Here is a 20,357-nt window from a genome sequence, read left to right on the forward strand (position 1 = left end):
CAGCTCTGCCTTAGTGACCTTGAGCAAATCTCCATCTCAGTTTACTGATCTGTAAAATGGAGAGGATACCACCCACCTCACAAAGGGAGCGTTTGAGGCTTATTTAGTAAGTGTGATGCTCCTGGGGATCCAAGCATGAAAGCCACTGGAGAAATGCCATTAACGACCAGCGGGGCAGGGCTGACATTGCTCCAAAGCCCCTATGCCTAGAGAAAAAGAGGGGATGAGATATGCTCTCTAAAAAAAATACTGGACATACTTTGCATTGACCACATCTTACTGTACCTTCACTAAAGCAGGGAAGGGCTTTTAACCAGGAGAAACTTCATCCTGCTCCATCCCCCTTGAGTGGCAGGTCTGGGGAGGCCACTTTGGCCCAGTGAAAAGTAGCTGAAGAAAAACCTATAGGAAGCGTGCCTCCTGTCGGCGTGGGCGAGAGATATCCTGGCTTCCTCTCCTTCCCTCACACAGGGATCAGTCACTCACAGCCTCCTCGCCTTCCCAGCCACTGCTCATCTGGTTCACTTCTTGAAAGAGAAAATTCCAAAGCCCCGGAGAGTATTTTTGCAGCACTCAAATGACTCCAAACCCAAGAACACAATGCACAGTGCTGTGTGCAAGCTAATGTTTCATAAACTTCATGAGTTTTGGTTGACTGCCCTCAGGGAGGTCATTTTAACATGATTAGCATTTTCATAAGATGCTTGAGGCGCTTCTAGCTCTTTTTCTGCCGATTCCTTAAAAGGAATAAAAAACCCTGTTTTGCCAGGCACTATTAGGAATCATTTAAAGTACTTAACCATCATACATAAGCAATGCACATGAAACGAGTCGCATCTCATGCTGTAACCGGTAGCCGTATAGCAGAACGGCCAGCCCATTTTACCAGAGCGTTGCTCAAGGCAAGGACGTTTGCTCTGAAGTCACATCTCTGAATAAGATTTCACATTCCCCCCACCTCTCCACCGCCTCTCAAACAAGCGCACTGCATCGATTTCAACACCTCCTATTAGAAGTTTGCACCTGTCATTTGATCACAAGCACCTACAAGTCCACAACAGATTGGAAAAAAATGTTTTCTACCTGGCATTTGCCACATAATTAAGTTTGCTCAGCTTTAAGTTAAAAAAAAATACATGGAAAAGGACCCAGGGTTTTTTCCCCTATTAATTCTAGGGCTTCAAAAGAGGTCTCTAAAGTCACCTCTTTCGAACACAAAAGGTGAGCTGTTAACTGGTGACCAGCAGAAACAAATTCCTTCTCTGCTAAATTGGGTTCCCCCCCCCTTTTTTTTATCCTGAAGAAAAATATCAAAAGTGAACAGCCCCTCAGTGGCTCTCTAGTAGCATTGTTAACATAGCAACATTCAGTGCTCACTTTAAAAAAAATTGTTGGCTAATACAATAACGTTTTAATCAAAAATAAAATGTATTGGCCAACTCTACATTTGTCTACCTGGAATTTCTCTACAGACTCTGAAAGCTTTCCCCACATCTTAAAAAACGGGGGGGGGGGAGAGAGAGAAAGAACGAAAGAAAGAAACCACCGCTCTTAAAAGCTGAAGATGCTCTTGTAGCAAAGAATATAATAGACAGGCTACAAATAAAATACCAACTCATGCTTCTTCTGATGCTTCAGAAAAGTATGAGAAAGAAAAATTCTCTCTCTCTCTAGCCTGCTCTTTCTTGTAAGCATCTTCTACTGGTCAGACCAAAAGGTTTCCCTGCAGGCAGACTCTTGAAATACTCTCACAACTAGCTTCCCGGCACCCAAATCAGCTGCTTTAGATTTGCAAGTTTATACAATCCCCCTGACAGTTCCTCCTTCCCGGAGTGAAACTTGCAACAACAACAGAAAGGCTCAGATGCTTGCAACTCAGGGGAGGCTGGCAAAAAATAAAAATAAAATAAAGAGGCAGGGGGGCAGGCAGATCGAGAAGCTATTTGCTAGAGGCAGAAGGACTGGGAGACGGGGGGAAACAGCAGCGAGATGCTGCACTTCAACTCACCTTGAGCTGCAAGTCCTCTGGTGGTGATTACACTTGCTATCAAAGTGGCCACATACCAAATCATAGTACTACCGACCATCAATAAGGAGCATCATCCTATCTCAAAAGTGCCCTTCTTGCTGGAGACCATTCATTGCAGAGCCCCTGGCTGGTGCAAAGGATCCTCCTGGTGCCCTTTTCATGCCCTCATCCCTGGATCTTGCTGCCTCCCCTCCACTCTCCCCATCCCTCCTCTCCTATTGCAGCCCCCTCTCCCTCTCTCCTGACATGCACCAAGCACCTGCACTAGTAGCTAGGGCACAGCTCACCCAAAGTCTCAGGGCGTAGCCTAGCCTGGGCTCTTTAGCTCCTCTGGTCCGCCCCCGCCTGGCGTCTATTGGCCGGAGGGAAAGAGAGTGGGCGTTGATTGGCTTGGGGCGCTGCCAGTGCCGGGGCGGTGGGCAGAGGGAGGGAGGCAGGCCCCGTTTCAAGGTGGGTTGGAGCGCGCAGTGCACAGAGCCGCAGAATCATGCGCATTGCCAGGGAGAAGGCGTCGGGATCGCCTCTCCCCCCCGCCGCCTGCTCACACTGCATGGCAAGGGCCCGGCAGGACAGGCGGGGGCTCCCGGGCTGCAGAGGGGCGGCCAGGGCCCCTCACTGGCCCGGCAACTTCGCCCGCTTCTCCCCCCGCTTGCTGATAGTCCTGGGCGGGGAAAGGCCACCCCCAGCCTGCACCGCTCCTCCTTGGGCCACCCTCTCCCCTGCAACACTGTCACCCCCCATCCCCCTGTGCCACCCCGGTACCCTATCCCCATGCCACCCTCTCCCCTGCGCCCCCACTGTCACCCCATCCCCTTGTACCACCCCGCTATCCCATCCCCTTGTGCCACCCTCTCCCCTGCACCCCCACTGTCACTCCCATCCCCCTGTGCCACCCTGGTACCCCATCCCCATGCCACCCTCTCCCCTGCGCCCCCACTGTCACCCCATCCCCTTATACCACCCCGCTATCCCATCCCCTTGTGCCACCCTCTCCCCTGCGCCCCCACTGTCACCCCATCCCCTTATACCACCCCGCTATCCCATCCCCTTGTGCCACCCTCTCCCCTACACCCCCACTGTCACTCCCATCCCCCTGTGCCACCCTGGTACCCCATCACCATGCCACCCTCTCCCCTGCGCCCCCACTGTCACCCCCATTCCCTTGTACCACCCCGCTATCCCATCCCCTTGTGCCACCCTCTCCCCTGCAACGCTGTCACCCCCCATCCCCCTGTGCCACCCCGGTACCCCATCCCCATGCCACCCTCTCCCCTGCGCCCCCACTGTCACCCCCATTCCCTTGTACCACCCCGCTATCCCATCCCCTTGTGCCACCCTCTCCCCTGCACCCCCACTGTCACTCCCATCCCCCTGTGCCACCCCGGTACCCCATCCCCATGCCACCCTCTCCCCTGCGCCCCCACTGTCACCCCATCCCCTTATACCACCCCGCTATCCCATCCCCTTGTGCCACCCTCTCCCCTGCACCCCCACTGTCACTCCCATCCCCCTGTGCCACCCCGGTACCCCATCCCCATGCCACCCTCTCCCCTGCGCCCCCACTGTCACCCCATCCCCTTGTACCACCCCGCTATCCCATCCCCTTGTGCCACCCTCTCCCCTGCACCCCCACTGTCACTCCCATCCCCCTGTGCCACCCCGGTACCCCATCCCCATGCCACCCTCTCCCCTGCGCCCCCACTGTCACCCCATCCCCTTGTACCACCCCGCTATCCCATCCCCTTGTGCCACCCTCTCCCCTGCACCCCCACTGTCACTCCCATCCCCCTGTGCCACCCCAGTACCCCATCCCCATGCCACCCTCTCCCCTGTGCCCCCACTGTCACCCCCATCCCCTTGTACCCCATCCCCATGCCACCCTCTCCCCTGCACCCCCACTGACACCCCCATTCCCCTGTGCCACCCCGGTACTCCAGCCTATTTCCCCCTCCATCCCTGGTACCCCATCCCCTTGTTTCCCTCTCTCCCCTGAACCCCCCATCCCTTTGTTCCCCCCTCTCTCCCCTGAACCCCCCATCCCTTTGTTCCCCCCTCCATACCTCTGTGCCACCCCAGTACCACATTCCCATGTTCCCCATCCCTGGTACTCCATCCCCCTCTGCCACCTTCTTCCCTGCACCCCCACTGTCACCCCATCCCCCTGTGCCACCCCCAACCCAGGGCCACCCTCTCCCATGTACCCCCACAGTTCCTACCCCCCTCCCCGTGCCACCCCCTCCCCTGCTCCCTCACTGTGCCGCCCTCCATCCCCCTGTACTGCCACCACCACCCCGGTACCACATCCTACCCTCTCCCCTGCACCCCCTCTGTACTACCCCCATCCCCTATACCACCCCTACCCCAATATCCCATCATGCCACCCTCTCCCCTTTGGCCACACTGTGCCCCCAGTACCCTCTTCCCACTGTGCCACCCTTTCCCCCGTGCCACCTACTCCCCTCCACCCCCACCCCACTGTGCCACCCCCACCCAGTGCCCACTTCCCACTGTGCCACACCCAGCCCTGCACTCCTCTCTGCGTCCCTCACCATCTGCCTCCCCCACTCTGCACAAAGAGGTGGTGCCCTGTCCTCTGTGCCCTCTGCTTTGTGTATCACCACTTGGTGTCCCCTTCTTTGCCTCTCCCTCTCCTTATCTGCCTTCAAAGAGGGATATGTGGCCACCCCCTCTCAGCAACTGGCCAGCCCCTCTCCTTCCTCTTCCCACCAAGGGCCCCTATGTCCCCCAGCCCACAACCCCACCCTCGGTGTAATCCCTCCCTCCGGGAATCTGCACTCATTCTAAAAACCTTTTCCCATAGACCCAATCACTCCCCAAGGGAAGCGTCTCCCCATAACAAAACCGCCCTGCCCAAGGAGCCAATGGAACAGGTGGATCTCAGCTTGACTGCCCACCCCACATCAGGCCCAGGCCTGGAGAACAGAGACGACAACCTGACCACAAAGCCACATGCCCCACACTCCTCCTCCCTCATCAGCCCCCAGCTTCCTCCATGTCATCTGGAGATGGTCCCCTCTCCTGTGCTCTTACAGATAGACGAGGGGGCATAGTTGACTAACATTCTCACACACACACCCCTCTATGGCGTAACCAAGGAGCCTGCATCCCATCTGCTCTCTTGAGAGTGGGAGGAGACCCATCCCACCCCCATCCCTCTCAGACCCATAGGGAAATATTGAGGGACCTCCTCCCTGGCTGGTAGGATCCAGTTCTAGTGGGCCTTCTAGAGCAACCAGATCTGGAGAGAGCTACCTGCTATTAAAGGCCTCCCTGCTCGTAATACATGGGCTGTAGTAACTGAGGAGATGTTGTGCAGTAGAGACATGGTGGGGGTATTTGTCACCTCAGGGGTAGCTAGAGAAGAGGCAGAAATACCTCTGGAGAAGAGACTAAGACCGAGCTGGGGGAGGAGAGGGCAGTCAGATTCAAGAGGGAGGACGGTCTTGTAGCTAAGGTACTGGACTGAGACCCAGGGCTTCAGTTTCTACCTCTGCCACAGACTCCCTGCTTGACCTTGGGTGCATCACAGCCAGGTTTAAAGGAGTGCTCAGCACGCAGCAGCTCCCATGGGGGCTCCATAGCACCCAATGCGCTGAGCTCTTGGGAACAACTGACCACTCACTTGGACGCACAGAAGGGAGCTGAGACCTTTGGAAAAATCTGACCCTTCTCTCTCCCTCACAAGCCTATCTAGAAAAGGGAAACAGCCATCCTTTCTTTCTCCTAACCTTCGTCTGCCCTGTCTGTTTAGATTGTAGGATCTGCCAGGCAGGAACCATCTCTCACTATTGAGATGTACAGCACCTAGCACTGTAGGGCCCTCCAAGCACTACCATAATACCAGTAAATCATTAACTGGACATAAAGGGAGCAGCAGAGGAGGTGGTGGATGGAGGAGGGGATCTTAATGGGTAGATGAGAGGGACTTTTTGAGACAGGAGAAAAGCCGCGCCCCCCCCCCTTTTCCCTTAAGATGCCCCATGGGGGAGATAGACTTGCCCCCTGCACCCTCCTGAAGAGACTCACCTCTCCTGAAACACATCACAGGGCTAAGCAGGCCACTCAGCTTCCTGGCAAGATGACAACCCCAGCTAGGAGGCAGTTTGAGGGTCCTGGGAGCAGAGAGCTGTGAGGAGACAGAGGATCTGAGCCATGGCTGGGAGTGGGGAGCCCAGGCATGGATTGGGAGAAGCATGTGACTTTGTGAATACACCTACAAATTGAACCCGAGACCTGGCTTCCCACCCAAGCTGTGTTTGCAATGGCCATGCTGGTTGTGTGTTACTTAGGGATGTGGTTTTGCATTACTGATGTTCTTCCTTTCAGCTTAATTTTCTTCCCTCTTGTGGGCCCTGGAGATAGACAGAAAAGTTCCTTAAAGCAGATTGTTATTGCAGTTTTGAGAGCCTCAGGGGATAGGGCAAGACTGGGGAGTAAAAAAAAAAAAACCACACACACACCCCGTTTCAGTAGCTTCCTTAATTATGCTCATTAAGCATCAGGCTTTTAGATGGCCTGATGAAGACAGTTATGGGGAGAGGGACTCCGAGGCAGAGACCTTGCAGCGGTTCCCACCAACCCGAGCCCAAGTTCGAAGCCGTTTGCTTTGCTAGCAAAACCCGAGACCTTTTAAAATTCTGACTCAGCTCTTAATCCTGAGGTAGGAAGTGAAAGCTTGCAGATCCGCTCGCCTCTGGTATCAAGGGGCTGATCCAAAACCTAGTGAGATAAATGGAACTCTCTGCAGCGACTTCAACGGGCTTTGGATCAGGCCTCCCATGACTCTCCCTCAGCCAGATGTCTTTTCCCCAACTCCCACCTCTGTTAACGTCAGCTCAGTGGCTGTGGGGACAGGAGTGGCTGGTACGACTGCTTTACAGGGGCAGTAATTGCCCTGGGTGGGCACAGTGCCCCCAGCAACCATGATCCTGATTTTCAAGAAGTGCAAGTGATAGTCACTCAGCAACATGAATGCTCTGCACTTTGTAAGCCAAGAGCCTCATTTTCCTAAGGCTTAATACCTACATCCCCCATTATCCCTCTAGCCACCAGAGCAGAGCCCAGAATGCACATGGGTTTTCAGTTACATACACGGAACACTGGACAGGACCACCTGGAACACTGGACAGGACCACACATTACAATAGCAGATAGGACATAACTATCTTATCGAGCATCTTTTGAACCAACTGTAGCCAGTCCTGCTACAGAGTTAAAAGATATACTTCTAAAGGGAAAACCAACAGCAAAGAGCAGGAAGGGAGAAGTTTTGAAGAGCAGGGAGAAGAGGAGTTTTGGTGCTTTATTTATACTTACACAAGTTGTTAGAGCAGGGCTAGGCAACCTATGGCACGCGTGCCAAAGGCGGCACGGGAGCTGATTTTCAGTGGCCCTCGCACTGTCCGGATCCTGGCCAGCGGTCCGGGGGGCTCTGCATTTTAATTTAATTTTAAATGAAGCGTCTTAAACATTTTAAAAACCTTATTTACTTTACATACAACAATAGTTTAGTTCTATAGTATAGACTTATAGAGACCTTCTAAAAACATTAGAATGTATGACTGGCACGCGAAACCTTAAATCAGAGTGAATAAATGAAGACTCGGCACACCGCTTCTGAAAGGTTGCCGACCCCTGTGTTAGAGTCAACATAGTAGGTTCCAGATTTAAGCAATGAAAAAATTCTTCCTGTCCAGACACAGCTACTCCTGGTGTTTTTAGCTGGGATTTTGCCCCCATTCTAAGAAAAATAAAAACACCAATTACACATATACTAACGCAGCCAGAGCTGGGAGGCATCAGAAGTATAATTAGCTTGTGATAGATGGAGCCAGACCAACCTTGCTCCTGGTACATGGCTTTCAGAGCCGAACAGCAGAAAGAAGGAGCCATCATCATTCATCGAGAGACTGAAAATATGTTCGTCAGTTTGGAGAACGGGGGTCGGTTCACACCCTTGTTTTTCCAGTCTAATTTGTTAGTTATATGAGATTCTTTCCCTGCTGTTTTCACACTTCATCTCTATTTGTAGCTGCATTTATTTAAATAGAGATAGGAGAGTCCCTTCACTTGGTCTGGTTTTGGGATCAAGCTAGGATCAAATGAGGACAATAGGGCACATGGCATTCTTTAGATAAGTGGGTCTCAATCTTGACTATACCAGGACCCCTCAGAGCTCCTGCACAACCTGCTGGGATCGAGCCAGGAGACCCCTCCCATTTAGCCACACGAGAAAGGCGTGATGGCCCTGAGCCCCAGGTCTAGGTCGAAGAGCCAGTCCAGTAGTTAACTGGACCGGAAGTAATTCCCACGCACGTTCCAGAGACCAGCTGAGCAGCACTTGCAGCTGTCACTGGAGTCAATGGGAGACAAGTGTTCAGCATCTCAGGATGGCACAAACTTACTTCACTGGGGCTGGGGGGGGGCGTTCTTGCCTGTCCAGAAGGCCAGTTTGAGGCTTTTGCACTAATTACATCCCATAGGGCTCAGACTAGGAACCAAGAGACCTGATTTCTATTTCCTAGGGCTTCAGTGGTGCATCCATTATTTATATTACCACGGACCAGGACCCCCATCATGCTAGGCGTACAAACGCACCCCAAAATGCTCTTTTGACAAAGACCATACAGTGGTGCCTCGTGCAGATCCTCAGCATAGGGTTGAATCCTACCCCTTGCAAATGGAGTTTCAGGCACAACTCTGAATTTCCAGGCACATGGCAGGTTGGGTCGCAGACCTGATTCCAGTTATTACTGAAGCCTGTGATAGTGTCACTAGAGTCAGCTGGGGGGCTTTGGTGCTTAGCTAAGCCCCTGGCTTAGCCCCTAACTTTGATCAAAGCTCACATATGGCACAGAGAGTGTGTGTGTGTGTGTGTCCGTGTCCATCCCATCACAAGAATAAGTAGTCTGAGACACTAGCCCTGTGACCCCCTACCTGCCACCCCCACAAACCTCACGCCATGGCAGCCACCATGCCAAGACTGCCAAAACACACCCATGCCACGTCCTTTAACTCCACCCCCCACAAGGCAGCCCCATCAGCTGGTCCCACAAGATAGAACCTTAGACCCCATCCCCTCTGGAGACAGATGACCAGTTGGGACAGAAAGGTATCATGGCTTTGATGGGGGACACGCACTCATTCCTGAAGCTAGAGATGTCCCTGCCCAGTGAGCTGGGGCAACTCCAGGGTGTAAATCTCCATCGAGGCACTTTTTAAAGAACTGAACTTTCAGCAGCAAAATGAGGACATCCCCAGCCCTCATCTCTCTCTCTCTCCCCTCCCCCTTTTCCCCTCGCTGACCTGTGGAGCCCATCTCCTTTGGAACCACTACCCACTAATCTGTTGCGCTGGCGCCTCCAAGGAGCCGTAAAATCCGTATATTCAAAGTCATTGGGAGAAAAGAAAAAAGTTACCAAACATCAGGATTGAAACTTCAATAACGTGGCCTTTCCCTGCTGCTTCTATCCCACGACCAAAAATACACCACCACCATGTCATGCTAATTATGGATGAGTCAGTTGACTACTGGCCACTGTTAAATTTAAACCATCTTTAAATAACAAGGAGTATAAAAAAAAATCCTCACTTTTTTTAAGATTACAACCAAAACACTTAGAATAGATTCAGCAGCCGACTCAGCGGTGCAAACGCACGTAGCTGCATGTGCATCAATAGAGCTGCACTGATTCACGCCAGCTGATAAGCTGCCTCTCTGCATTACACAGAGCAGAGGACTGGCCGGGATCCTTAGAAAAAACCTGGGCTCGGATTCTGGCCTCTCACATGCTGAGAGAGATGCAACGGGGTCAGCTTACTCCCTTCCCCATCATTGGTCTGGCCAACCTAGGGCTTCCAAATTATATTTTCCCTTCTGGGGTTTGGTTTATTAACAAAGTTCCACTCAACACAAGCCTGCTTCTGAGGGCTGTCTGTCTAAAACCCCCACCACACCTGACTTCTTCCAGAGGGCGCTCAGAGCTCTGCCTCATACAATCCGCAGAGGCAGTCATGCGATCCCATTCATTCATGGGTTCTATCTGGAGTCCCCCCAATCACCTGCTTTGGTGGGGCTGTGGAAGAGGCATGCTGGGCCTTGCATGGGCCAATCTCCTGGTAATGGTGGACCGGCAGGACCCCAGGCTTCCATCACAAAAGAACAAGCTGAGGGCCTGATCCTGCTAGCACCTTAGGCACAGAACTAGTGGGACAACTCAATGGGTGAAATCCCCCCCTGCACAGAGGGCCTGCGTGAGGCCTGTATGTCACTTAAGCTTTCAACGGGGGCTTAATGTGCTGGCCCTGTGCCAACGCGGAGATTTCACTGTATTTGCATAAAATTACTCATGTGTAAGTGTTTGCAAGTTCAGGACGTGAATGTCTTAGGGCTTGATCCACAAGGAGACCTGGATCCTACATGTCAGGAATCTGAGTCCCATGTTTGGGGGAGGGGCACAGCGTCCCATAGTATCCCACATTTCAGGGGGTTCCCTATCCCGTGCATCAGATGTGATCATCTCACAGCTGTCCTGCCCACAGCCCAGTTCTCAGAGCAGGGAGAGGGGGGCCTCCCCATCCATGCTGCATCCCTGAGAGCGATGGGGTCAGGGCTGGGTGCTTTTTTTCCCCCCAGTATACGCAAGCCCCCTGAAAACAAGAGCTTACAATGGAAATGCTGAGCCAGCCCTAAGTGTCACTGTGAATACAGCAGAGCTGTGATCTGAAAAACAAAACAGCCCCTTGACTGAGCTTTCGAAGGACAAACGGTCAAACGGGCTCAAGTTTGCATGTGGCTTGCGCTGGGCCTTTTCTATTAGGCGCATTTCTCCTTTCGCTTTCCCTGGGTGATCAGCTGTTCGTTCCTGGCTCATAGTAGCAGCTGGCTCATACAGGCGACTCTTCTGACGTTCCTCTCCTCCTCTGGCACCAAGTCTCGGAACAATCCACCTGTGGTATTTAAAAAGAGACGTGGTAATTCATGCAGGGAGGGTCAATTGAATCAGATTTGCAACTCTCCCTCTCATCAGCCAGTTTCCAACGTATGGTGTTAGTCATCAATCCCACCAGTAGACTGACTTGTAAAACAGTCACCGTATCAGGCTGTAGGAATCGTGTGTCATGTCTTCATAACCTCATCTAAGGATTCAGCTTTGGTAATATAAACCCCAGTCTTATCTTGTCAATTTTGTAACAAAACCATCTCTTAGTCTCCCCTCTCCTCTGCATTTCCACCTGGCCTGAGTGAAGTGGAGAAAATGCCTTCTGGTGGAGTGGAGACAAATTCCTAACACTTCAGGGAGGAGGAAAAGCAGGATTCAAGCAGTCATTGGGCCCGATCCTGCAAGCTTTGGTCATGTGCGTGATATTTACTCACCCAAAAAAAGTCCCATTAGGATAAATCCTTCCTCACATGAGCAGTCACATTCACTTCAGTGGGACTCCTCCTCAGGTGAGTAAAGGGTGCAAGGTTGGACTCCTTTAACCTGATCTCGCTGCACTGAAGTCAATAGCAAAAAACTCCCGCTAACTGCAGTGGGTGCAGGATCCGGCCCATTGTGCATAAAATACCACAGGCCTGACCCAAAGCCCATTGAAGCCATACAAAAATGGGTTTGTTCCTGCTGGGTGCTGAGCCCTGACTGTGGGGTGCTCAGCCCCACTGACTTCAAAAGAAACTGAAGGTGAAGATCAGGCCCCAAATTTTCCAACTCAGCTGGCACCTGGGTCACAGGCTGCATTACCCATGGAGACGACTGGGAGGGTCAGACCTTACAGTTCTAGTTCTTTAGTGAGGTCACCCAAACCTCTCATCGTCAGAGAAAATGTCAGAACATTACAGAAAATAAATAAATCCCTGAAAAAAATAAATCACTGCCCATTGGATCCTTCCCTGGGTCTAACCCCGGACTTGCCTTCACTGCCCCATGCAAGTTCCTCCCTCCCCCCCCCCCCAGAGACCCATTGGCATCTGTGGGGTCTATGCTGGGACAAGGGTCCAATGCAGGATCAGGGCCTAGGAGACTGGCCTCGATCGAACAAAGCACTTGAGCGTGTGTTTGACTTTACGCGTATGCTTAACGCTCCTTGACGCGGGTAACCACGCTTAAGCGCTTCGTTCAGTTTCAGCCACAGTTAGAAAACAGCCTCAGGCCCTTTACTCAATCAAAGTCTTTTTTTTTTTTTATATATATATATATATTAAACTCTCCTGTAATCTCGGTTCCTTTTGGCTGTTTTTTCCCCTGCATCTGTAAAAAACAAAAATAAATTTAAAAATCAAAAGAGTCGTTAACCTTCCTTCCACTGTGAAGGAAGCTCAAACCCCAACAGCCTTGCCAGGAAGTGAAGCCGACTGGTTTAGCATCACTGGGCTGAGATTCACCCCCGTGCAGGCCAGGAATGAATTGCTCCCTAACTGAGCTAAGGGAAGGGCTGGAAAGAAAACAAACAGCCTCCACAGGGAAAGGGGAATTCAGCTTTAATATCCTTGCCATGTTAATAACTTAGGGCTGAGTCACAGCTCTGACATCAGGGGCAGGGAAAGGCTGAGCCGGGGAGCCCTGCAGAAGTGGCAAAGGGGGACCATGTCTGTATAGGGCACTGGGGACAGCACATAGAGCATTGGCACTTGCTGCACCAGTAGCAGAGGGAGAACGTGCGCTTCCCCACAGCGCTGCACTCCCACCACTAGCCGATACCCTCAGTGCATGCTTGGGAAGGTGCAACAGCCGCCCCACTTGCATTCAGTCCATGCCATCAGCTGCATTGTGCACAAGTGCACTAGGATGTTAGGCCCTGCGTGTGGCTCTCCCCCCGGCCCACACAGCATATACATTCAGGGCAGCTAGAATTTGCCCCATAGGGTATTATCAGCAACACAGGGAAAGATGCTGAACAAGATATCCCATACAGAGCCCGACTCTCCTGTCACTTAGAGTGGTTTGCACTGCTCTAGCTCGTCTTTCTTCACGGAAGTGACTCCTCGTTGGCCCTGGGCTCACAGGTTGGAGAATCAGGTGCCCTGATTTGTATCCACTCGATGTCCCTTTCAGAAAAGCAGCACAGAGCTCAACCTCAGAAAAGATGAGTTTTTGTAAAAGGAAATGGGGAGGTGAGAGATTCTGGGGCTCACGTGGGTCCTACATTCTCTGCACGGCAATGGGTGTAAATGGGAGTTGCTCTGTTGAAGTCGGCGGGCCACTTTCTCCGTTACCCTCCATCCTGGGTTGCAGTGGGGCAGACAGCTAAGTGAGTTTAACGCTCTACCATGCCAATCCGCACTGGTGTGAAATGATTACACAAGGAGGAGGGTCGGGGAGAATCGGGCACAACGTGGCTACACCTACAGCAGCTGAGGATCTGGCCCCAAAGCTACTCCCCTTCCTCTACAGCTTGCAACAGCACAGCACAGTCATGCCGGGACGTTTCTAACCCACGCGTACAGCATCTCTGATTGGATGAGTAAACCCAGGGGCTCCATTGAAAACCAGAGGGGTGGAGCTGAAGCATGTTCTGTTCAGTGACATTAATTGCACTGTAACTGCTTTCCGTCTCGGATGTAACTGTGGTGTAATATTATCTAGATCATGGGCTCATGCAGCAATCCCAGCACAGCTACATTTGCCACCTACATAATGATGCGCTGGGACGATATGTAATCAAACAGGGGAGCCAGAGGGTGAGTACAGCGCTCTTCGACGGCTTCCAGACCGCACGGAGACTGCGTTGACTTCATTCATGATGACGACGACAAAGATACTTTGTGCATCTCCAGCACTTCTCATCAGAGGATCTCAAAGACGTTTTTAAAGACGTATGAATTAGGCCTCACAACAGCCCTGGCTGTCAGGTAAGTAGCATTATTTCCATTTGTTTTCCACGTGGGGAATCTGAGGCACCAAGGTCCAGATTTTCAAAAGTGCTCTGATCCCATTTAGGCACCAAAATAAGATGGCCAGATTTCCCCTAGTGCTCTGGGAGCTGAGCTGTTTGGAGAATCTGGCCCCAATTTTGGGGGTTGAGCACTTGGAAACCTGGCCCTAGAGCATTTTAGAAAACCTTGTCCAGCGAGAGCAAGTGACTTGTCCAAGTCATCCAGGGAGTCGGCGGCTGAACGGGGAGCAGGCCTCAGAGCCAGTTCCCCATTCTAATCTCTAGACCCCGCTTCCTTTCCTGATCCCTTAACACAAACTACTGCTGTTCCTGAATCATGAGACCTCTAGCACCAAGAGTCCTCCCCCCTTTGACTGCTCCCTGCATGGCCCATCCCCACAGGAATGCACAGCGCCCACGGGTGAAGAGACCAGCCCTGCTGTGACTGTCAGGCTTCCAGCTGAGACATGCTTCTAACAGAAGAGCCCAGAGGGAGAGACCCCTACTGTCTTTTGGAGCTGCTGCCTATGAATCACCAGGGCTCCGGGCCACAGTGATGTGCAGGATACATGCATGGTGAGTCTTGCTCCCCAACTCATGTGGGCTCTGTAATTCCAGCCGCTAGAGCAGGAGAGACCAAGAAACACCTGGAAAACAAAACATTTCTGCACCACGGCCAACAGCTCCTGAAGGTTCCATCTTCAGCTGGCAGAACCTCCGAACAGTAACTAGGACCGTGGGTTCAGTCCTCAATTGGCAGAACCCCCAGACTGTGACCAAGAAGTCTGGGTTCAATCCCCACTAGGTAGCAGAGCAGAGGAAAGTGAGTGAGACCCTTTCCTATATAGATTAGTTCTGACTGATAATTTGAGGCTAGATTACCTAGCTAGCACTTCACTTTCATCTGAACAAGGAAAAGGCCAACTGAAGAAGTGACCACCCACTGAGGTTGCGAGTGCACCCACCTCTGACAGGAAATGAAAGCCAGGGGCTGAGCAGAGCTGATCTCTGAGGGTGTGAACTGTACAGTCACTGTCGACAAAGCTGGGAGCAGTGGGGTCCAGCTGAGAAGTCTTATGATAATTGAACCTACAAACATACCTTGATTGTGAGCACGAGTGTATGTTCCTAAGACATCACTATAACCTACAAGTGTTGGTGGGATAACGTGCAAAAGAGAGACAGAGACTGAATTAGTCCAAACGAAAAAGCTCACTGATTCAAGGACTGTGCTAAGATCATGCCTGGTAAACAAGAACAGAATAAGCCTGAAAATCAATGAACCAAAATTGGTGTCTCAGAAATTAAGCCTAATTGGTAGACAAAACAACAAGAGGAGGAGCCTCTTCTTCCCATCACTCCCTTTTTGGTTTCTTAAAAATAAGATTTTGGGAGGAAAAATATTTGGGAGGTGGCTGCTCCGGAGAGGGGCGGCACGTCCAGGTATTCGGCGGCAATTCAGCGGACGGTCCCTCAGTCCGCATGGGAATGAAGGACCTCCCGCTGAATTGCCGCCGCAGATCGCGATCACGACTTTTTTTGTTTTTTGCTTGGGGCGGCCAAAACCCTGGAGCCGGCCCTGCCCACACACACCTGCCCAGTGTGTCCTTTTCCTTCTATGTCTTCTCTTTCCTACCTCTCCCCTTTTGCCTAACAAGTCTGGCTTAGCTGGCCAAGAATGTGTATTTCTCAACGCTGCTGTAAGCCGCTAAATGCAGTGCCCCAAACAGCCTATGCTAGTACAAATGGGCCAGGTCTCAGCACGGCAGACAAGACCATGTGCTGGGCCTGTGTTTTTCAACAGTGAGGTTACAAGTCAAAGGCAACCTCAGAGGCAGAACCTGCATTTTCTCTCTCTGCTGTTTGTTTCTCTCCCGCTTTTGCCTGCATTTGTCTGACTTTGCCTGCTAGGAAACGGGATCAGACTTGAACAGCGGCAGTAATAGCTCCAGCCCATTTGAAGTCACAATGTCGCTGTCCCCCAGACAGTTACCACCATCTTTGATACCAGCTAAGAAACAAGGGGATTTTCCCTTCTAAAAAAGCTCGCTCCGGCTAAAGGGAAATTGTTAAAAGGAAAGGCTTCTTTACTGATTTACATTTCAAATGCTTTAGCTACTTTCCCTTCTTTTTAGTAGCTTTAATAAAAGGTTAAAAGGATTGTTAGTGATGTGTTTGCCATGGGACAGAGCAGGCTCAGGTCTCTCTACCAACCTCTGAACCTGGTTTAAAACTGTTTCATGCTGGAGTGTGACAGGGTCAGGTAGGTACTGTACCACCTTTGACTCTCTGGGCCCATTTATTCCATCTAACAACAAGAGGCAGGGGAGGGACTGAATTAACCCTCTCCACTCCCTCAGGCAATTCTCCCCGGTCCCCCAGAGCTGTGTAAGGGCAGGCCAGGCATGGCAGTGTGAGAGGCAAGCAGGCCCCAACACAGAATTCTGACTCTTTGCAAGTCACCATGCTTGGGGAGAGACAAAGCAGGCGTATTGGGCCGAAGGAGCAGGAAGCATCATCCCAAGCGTGAGTGGGGCCTCTAGGGAATGTCTACACTGCAATGGAAGATCCGCAGCTGGCCCAGGTTGGCTGACTTGGCCTTGGCCTGCTGAGTCTCGGAGCCCAAGCCCCAGCCCAAACCCGAATGTCTGCGTGGCTATTTTTAACCCGGCAGCCCCAGCCCCGCAAACGAGAGTCAAATGGACTCGCCCCAATCCCACTCACAGGTAGACCTTTCACCTGCATCTTGAGCAGATAAATCCTGGGGAGCGAAAGGCCATGAGCCAACTTCTCTTCCTTTCATTCATGCCCACTTTCCTGGAGGCTGGCTCCTTGATCTCTCCTGGGCTGATTCTCCACTTCCTGCCACAACAAACTCAGGGAAAACAGGCTGAGATTCACTCTGCAATCATCTCTCTCCTTTGCTGTCCAAAGCAGCCCAGCTGAGCTGTAAACACGGCTGCTTCCCTCCCGGGCCTTCATGCCGCATGGGCTGGAGGAACGGACAGTACCCGACGCAGATCCTCTTGACAGCTGTCTCTCCCAGATCCAATGCCACTTCCGCGGGGCCAGGCGGCTTCATCAAAGAGAGTTCAGCTCGGAGGAAGCAAAGGCACAGCTCCCACTGCTGTGTCACTCTCAGGCCAATAGACAGACTGCAGGGAAACAGCCTAAGGACCTCATGTGCTCTCCAGCTGATGCCGATGCCCCAGCTGCAGGGAGGAGAGACGCAGAGCACTGCTCAAAGAGCCTGTCTAGTGGGGCTGGTGTCCCAGGCGTTCCCGTGGGGAAGTGAGAGCTGGTGTATCTAACCCAGCCTACCCCGTCTCTTGCATTCCCAATGACATCAGGGAGGAAGCCATCAAAGGGTTTAAAGGAACAAGACACATGGGTTGGAGCAGGTGAATGGAGTGAAGAGAAAGGGGTGGGGAGGGAAAGGTAAAAGAGCCAGGGGAGAGAGATGGAGAAGGATGGAGAGCGAGAAGGAGAAGCCCAGGGGAAGTGTGAAGCGGCAGAAGATATGGAGAAAACCGAGGAAGAGATGGAGGGAGAGGGAGAGAGAAACAAGGAGAAGGTAGGGGAAGCAAGGTGAGGGAATGGAGAGAACCTGGCAAGCAAGCAATCAAGGAGAGAGTGCATGCGTCTCCATCCAGACCCCTCCGAGTGTGATAGAGCTGGGAGGAGCCCATGCACAAGGCCAGGGCTCCATGACTGGAGATGGGCTGGCTGTAGAAGGGGTTATTTATGGCCTGTGCTTGGCCTCCAGTTCACCCTCCGCTTGGCATCTCCAGCTCCATCCTGCAGACAAGGAGCACAAGGGTGTCGTTGCATGACAAGTAGGCAGCCAAACTGATCGTTATTCAAGGGGTTCCCCAGCCTCTCAGGGCACCTCCCTCAGGGCAGGAAATGGGGCAGACGACGAGTCCAGGGGGACGGATGCCAGACAGATAGAATCACCCTGGTTTGGGGAATGGGACAAACAGCAGGCTCTGGATCAATGCAGCCACATTTTTGCCTCACTCTTCCTTCATCTTTCCTTCCTTTGGCGGCCGTTAGGCCTTTCCAGGGACTATAAAGCACATACAAAGGAAGTGAAGGCTAGTGGTTAGTGCAGGGGAAGGGGCTGGGAGCCAGGACTTCTGGGCCCTACTCCTGGCTCTGCGACCTTGGGCAAGTAACTTCCCAACCTGCAGGTCACTCTCCCCCTCTGTTAAATGGGGCTAATGATAAACCCCCTGGAAGGGGGTAGCTGTTCCCCATTGGCTCCCTCCTGACAGTTAGCCAAGTGGGCAGCCCAGCCTGCACCCACTCTGCTATGCAGCGGGTGCCACCGTCTCTCCGCCTCACCCCGAGACCTTTGCACCGAGCATCCCTGCAGATTCCAGGGCATGTTTGGGAACCAGAGGTGCCCTCTGCCCATGGGGGAGCTGAGAGAAGGGTTTCCTCCCACCACGAGAGGAAGAGACAGGGCAGGCAAGCAGGGACAAGCTGTTTGGGGCTGCTGGTACCAATGCCCCGCAAACGAGGTATCCCATTTGGCCTGTGCCAGAGATGGCCACGCGAGGCCTGGGCCAGGCACTGCCCACGACGAAGCAATTTCTGGGGTCCCGGCCGGGAGCTTCAGAGAGCAAGACACTGAGGTGCAGCAAGGCCGGCCTGTGGCAGCGGAACTAGGGGAGGGAGCTGGCAGAGCGGGGGATGGGTCTGGCTGGGAACAGTCCCCCCACCCCCTTTCCTGGCCAGCACCCAAGGTTATTCAGGGGACAGGGATGGTTCAAGACACATTCCCCAGGGAGGGGCTGGGAATCAATGCAGAGAGACGTTCATTTCAACCCAAACACCATTGCTGGATTTGTGTCATTGTGGTAAGAAACTCCCCAAAAGCAGTGTTTTAGTTCAAGGGGACCCAGATTTTACTGGGGAATGTTGGGGTCAGCTACCAAACCAACAACCCAGTTCTTTGCTCTGCTCGAGCTGGGAAAGAAATCATGCTGCTGCACAGAAGGGCTCTCTGGAGACTGGCCAAGAGACTTCGGGAAGCTCAAAGCAGCCTTTGTTAAGGTGTTCAGGGACAGCCGCTGAGGAGGGCCCAGGGGCACATATTCCTGCCTCTCCCCATCCACACTGGGTGCTATGATGGCCCTCTCCCCATCTGGGCCATGCCTGCAGATTGCACTCAGGTCAGCACATGAAAACAGCCCGACATGGCTGCTGGGTGGGCTGAGTTTGCTGGGTCTCCTGCATGGCTGCTGCGAGGCTGGGTGGGCTGAGTTTGCTGGGTCTCAGTCTCATGGTACGAAGTTTCACAAATCCCCAGTGCAATGGGCACTAACTCCATGGCCGCTGTGGTAGAGATGCCAGCTTTGCCTGGGCCATAGAGACTGATCTCCCTTGTTACTGCTGGAATTGATCACCTAGGACAGGGCTGAGGCCCGTCGGCGGGACAGCTCGCTATGCGCCCCTTCCCCGCACTGAATCTAGGCTGTAGGCAAACAGGACATCCGTCTCTAAGGGCCTTTCACCAGCATCCTGCACCCTCCCTCGCCATTTCTTTCTTTTAAAGAAAAGGGCTCTTGAAAGACCCTCACTTGCCCACTGTCCCTTCTCCGCTCAACCCCACCCCTGTCCTCTGTGATGCAATACCAAGACATGCCAACCAGCTCCCCACTGCAATGTTCCATTACAATATCTTCCCCCTTTTAAATGATTGTCTGACGATCGGGAAATCCACCTGTAACAGGATTACTCTGAGCACACAGCATGCCCAAGCTGTCTGCACTACACGAGCCTCAGCCTATTAGCCACGATAGAGAGAAGATAGACTTACACCAAAAAGAGGAAAAGAAAAATCACATACAAACATCTTCCTCTTTGGGGAAGGGGGGGGGGAATGGAGAGGAAACCTCAAGTGACAGTCTATTCTTGATCGTAGCTGATGCTCAGATGCCACAACAAGTGGGGCAATACAAGAACTAGAATCAAATTGAATCAGCTAACAGAGCTCCCAAGAGAAAAAAAAAATCTGCTCATGGAAGACAGAAAAAACAGTTGTTTTTTCTAATCTTCTCTAAATGGAGAGTGTTTAGATGATATTCATCTTTCCCCCCCCCACAAATGAAATAATGCTCAGCCCTGATCAGCTTCAAAGTTTTTTGCAAACACTGAATCCTAACCCTATGCTTATTCCCATTTCACAGATGGGGAAACTGAGGCACAGAGTGAAGTATTCCCCAGCGAATCTTCTGTGGCAGAGTGGGAAATAGAACTCCCAGCAGCAGTTACGTGCACCAGCCACTGAATCACATTTTCTTCTCTCTAAAAATCCATGTTTTAAAGTGTCATTGGCCACAGGTTTGTCTTCCAACCCCAAATCTATCTGCCATACAGCATCTCCAAAAGATGTCTCATCTCTCTAATTAGCGGAGTCATTTTT

General features: G+C 52.2%; 1 protein-coding gene across 2 annotated transcripts in view; it reads right to left on the bottom strand.

Annotated features, from left to right (window-relative positions):
- The window catches only part of IGSF9B (immunoglobulin superfamily member 9B), a 98,257-nt gene extending 96,170 nt beyond the window's left edge, over window positions 1-2,087 (bottom strand). Inside the window, exon 1 of one of the 2 annotated variants that reach the window (XM_054049514.1) lies at window positions 2,009-2,087. In XM_054049514.1, the coding sequence (XP_053905489.1) occupies window positions 2,009-2,087 (79 nt within the window). The remainder of the gene's footprint in view (window positions 1-2,008) is intronic. The other variant, XM_054049515.1, reaches the window with a different exon arrangement.
- Between the last annotated feature and the right edge of the window lie 18,270 nt (window positions 2,088-20,357).

This window comes from Malaclemys terrapin, chromosome 15, assembly GCF_027887155.1.
Source record: "Malaclemys terrapin pileata isolate rMalTer1 chromosome 15, rMalTer1.hap1, whole genome shotgun sequence".
Lineage (NCBI taxonomy): Eukaryota > Metazoa > Chordata > Testudines > Emydidae > Malaclemys > Malaclemys terrapin.